The sequence below is a fragment of the Gekko japonicus genome, unplaced genomic scaffold (genome assembly GCF_001447785.1).
Source record: "Gekko japonicus isolate JY-2015 unplaced genomic scaffold, Gekko_japonicus_V1.1 scaffold5631, whole genome shotgun sequence".
Classification (NCBI taxonomy): domain Eukaryota; kingdom Metazoa; phylum Chordata; class Lepidosauria; order Squamata; family Gekkonidae; genus Gekko; species Gekko japonicus.
The window spans coordinates 21,626-24,548 of record NW_015171671.1 but is presented as its reverse complement, the minus strand read 5'-3'; the positions used below and the strand labels follow the sequence as shown (position 1 = coordinate 24,548).

Here is a 2,923-nt window from a genome sequence, read left to right as displayed (position 1 = left end):
GCTGAGTCACAGAAATTTTTTGTACATTCTGGAACACATTTCACATCTGACTATTGCCTCCATAAATAATACAATATTATATAATTATTACAAAGTAGCCTGCAAATGTTGCACAACAATTAGAGCGAAAAAAATAGAGGCGTTGTTGGGGGGGGTCTCGTTTTCCCTTTCCCTCTCACCCTCTTGCTTTTTACTCTTTTCCTTCACTTGGCAGTGCCTGTAGCCTCTCTCCAGCCAGTTTGCTGTAGTGGTTAAGAGCGTAGAATCTAATCTGGAAGAACCGGGTTTAATTCCCCACTCCTCCACATGCAGCCATCTGGGTGACCTTGGGTCAGTCATAAATTCCTTCAGAGCTGTTCCCTCAAGGGCATTTCTCTAGAGAGCTCTCTCAACCCCACCTACCCCACAGGATGTCTGTCGTGGGGAGGGAAGGGGCCCAGGTAAGCCACCCTGAGACGCCTCTGAGAGCCAGTTTGATGTAGTGGTGAAGTGCGCGGACTCTAATCTGGGAGAACTGAGTTTGATTCCCCTCCATGTCTTCTTTGGCACCTTGAGGACTCACAGCCTTGCAGGAATAGGACAACTATAGTTTTTTGTTTTTTTTAAATCCCTCTAGTTTAGCACCCAGACACCAAATGTACTGGTCTCCCATTAACTGCTCAAAATGCTTAGGCCCAGGTTTTGAAGATTCTTCACAAAACAGAACTTCCTTGAAGGACATGCCTCATGTGCCTTTGCTATTCAAATGGAACATATGGATGGTACTATAAAGAGGGTGCTCTTGGTTCATCAGCTTGATCATAAATAAATCTGGGAGGACCGGAGTGACGTTGAATGTGGTCCCAAAAATTTAACTGTGGGGATCCAGGGAGTCCATGACTTCTTGTTACTCCCCCGTCTGCCTCTGTGGTTCCAGCTAAGACCCCAGGGCTGGCAAAGGTGCAGAGGGAGTTCTCTCTTCCCAAGTTTCTCCTCCTTCCTTTCTCTTCCTAAGTTTCTCCTCCGCAGCCTGGAGAAGAGCTGTAGCCTCCGTGGGCCATTATGTGGGCCAGGCTTAATCATGCAGACACCCAACAGCCTCCCCTGACCTCCCACACTGGCTTCCCATTTGCATGATAGCTTAGCCAGACTGGCCCAACTGCAGCTTCTGGTGGTAGCCGCTCCTTAAAGGGGCCATATTTGAGCTATGCATTGCCCAGCTCAACAGTGGTCCTTTTGCCATTGGGGTGATGAGCAGCCTGAAGGTTGGGGCCAGGATCATGGCCAGCTGCTGTAGGCCGGGGAAGTCTGCAAGAAGGTCTAATCTCCGACAGCAACATGGCTTATATTACACATTTTAAAACTGTTTATTGTATGCAGGTCCTGTTTATCATGAGAACTGCGACTGCCCTCAGGAAGACAATGGTGCTTGGCTGGAAGAGATGAGCTGCCCTCCAGTCATTCCACAGATCCAGAGAGACCTGGCCCAGTTTCCCACTGTCGATTCTGATAAGATTGCCCAAGAAATTCCAGAACGGTTTGGCCAGAGACAGAGCTTGTGCCATTACACCATAAAAGATAATAAGGTACGCTCTGTTCTGAGGCCTGTGTAACTGCTGATCAAGTGGCTGTTCTGCAGGTAAATGTGTGGTAAAGTCCTTGGAGAATGCCAGAAGGTAGTCATGGGCCTTGCTTATGGCTAATCTGGGGTGTCAGCAGGATAGAAGAGGCCAACAAGTGGCAGGCAGTTGGAAGGAAGAATGAGGAAAAGTAGGAACACAGGAAGTCAGGCTAAGAGGTAAGGTGTATCACAGCAAATGCCAGAGAAAGCGTCTTCTCTTCTGACAGTACTGCTAGTTTTATTTATTTTATTTATTTAAAACATTTTAATGTCACTTTTCCACCTGATCAGGGTCCCCAGGGTGGTACACAGAAAACAATAAGATATTTTCTGTTGCCCCAGAAGTTCGGACCAGAACTACCAGTCAGTTCCTGACAGAGTGGTTTCTGACAGTTAGAGCCAGTTTGGTGTAGTGGTTAAGTGTGCGGACTCTAATCTGGGAGAACCGGGTTTGATTCCCCACTCCTCCACTTGCACCTGCTGATGTGACCTTGGGTCAGTCACAAGCTCTGGCATAGCTGTTCTTGAAAAAGAGCAGTTTGTGTCAGAGTTCTCTCAGCCTCACCCACCTCACAGGGTGTCTGTTGTGGGGAGGGGAAGGGAAAGGAGTTTGTAAGCCGCTCTGAGACTGCTTTGGGTAGTGAAGGGCGGGGTATAAATCCAATCTCTTCTTCTCTTCTTCTTCTTCCTCCTCAGTGGAACAGGCTTCCTCGGGAGGTGGTGGGCTCTCCTCCTTTGGAGGTTTTTAAGCAAAGGCTACATGGCCATCTGAAAGCAATGTGGATTCTGTGAACTTAGGCAGACCATTAGAAGGAGGTCAGGAAGGGTTCCAGCTGTGCTTAGTTCCTGTGGCCCTTTCTTACACACCCAGGGAAATGCTGATTGCCACTTTGGGGTCAGGAAGTGATTTTCTCCAGGCCACTTTGGCCAGGGATCCCGGAGGGGTGGGGTTTGCCCTCTTCTGGACACAGAGCAGGGGTCACTGGGGGGTAGAGGGAGGTATCTGTGAATTTCCTGCATTGTGCAGAGGGTTGGACTAGATGACCCTGGAAGTCCCTTCCAACTGTAAGATCCTATTATACTATTTGAACAATTAAAATTGTTGTAAAATATAAAATAGTATACAGTAATACAATAAAAACGCATAACTGAACAGGGAGGAGGACCAATAACCATCACTGCACATGTGTAAAGTGCCGTTGAGTTGTTCCTGACTTATGGTGACTCTGTAAATTAATGACCTCCAAAACGTTCTTAATCATTCACTGCCTTGTTCAGGTCTTTCAAACTGAGGGTCCTTGTGGCTTCCTTGACTGAGTCAGT

General features: G+C 47.6%; 1 protein-coding gene across 2 annotated transcripts in view; it reads left to right on the top strand.

The window, feature by feature from the left end:
- Nucleotides 1-2,923, top strand: part of KDELC1 (KDEL motif containing 1) — a 28,838-nt gene that overhangs the window by 4,830 nt on the left and 21,085 nt on the right. For both annotated transcript variants that reach the window (XM_015420005.1, XM_015420006.1), the window contains exon 3: nucleotides 1,360-1,565. In XM_015420005.1, coding sequence (XP_015275491.1) covers nucleotides 1,360-1,565 — 206 coding nt within the window. The remainder of the gene's footprint in view (nucleotides 1-1,359; nucleotides 1,566-2,923) is intronic.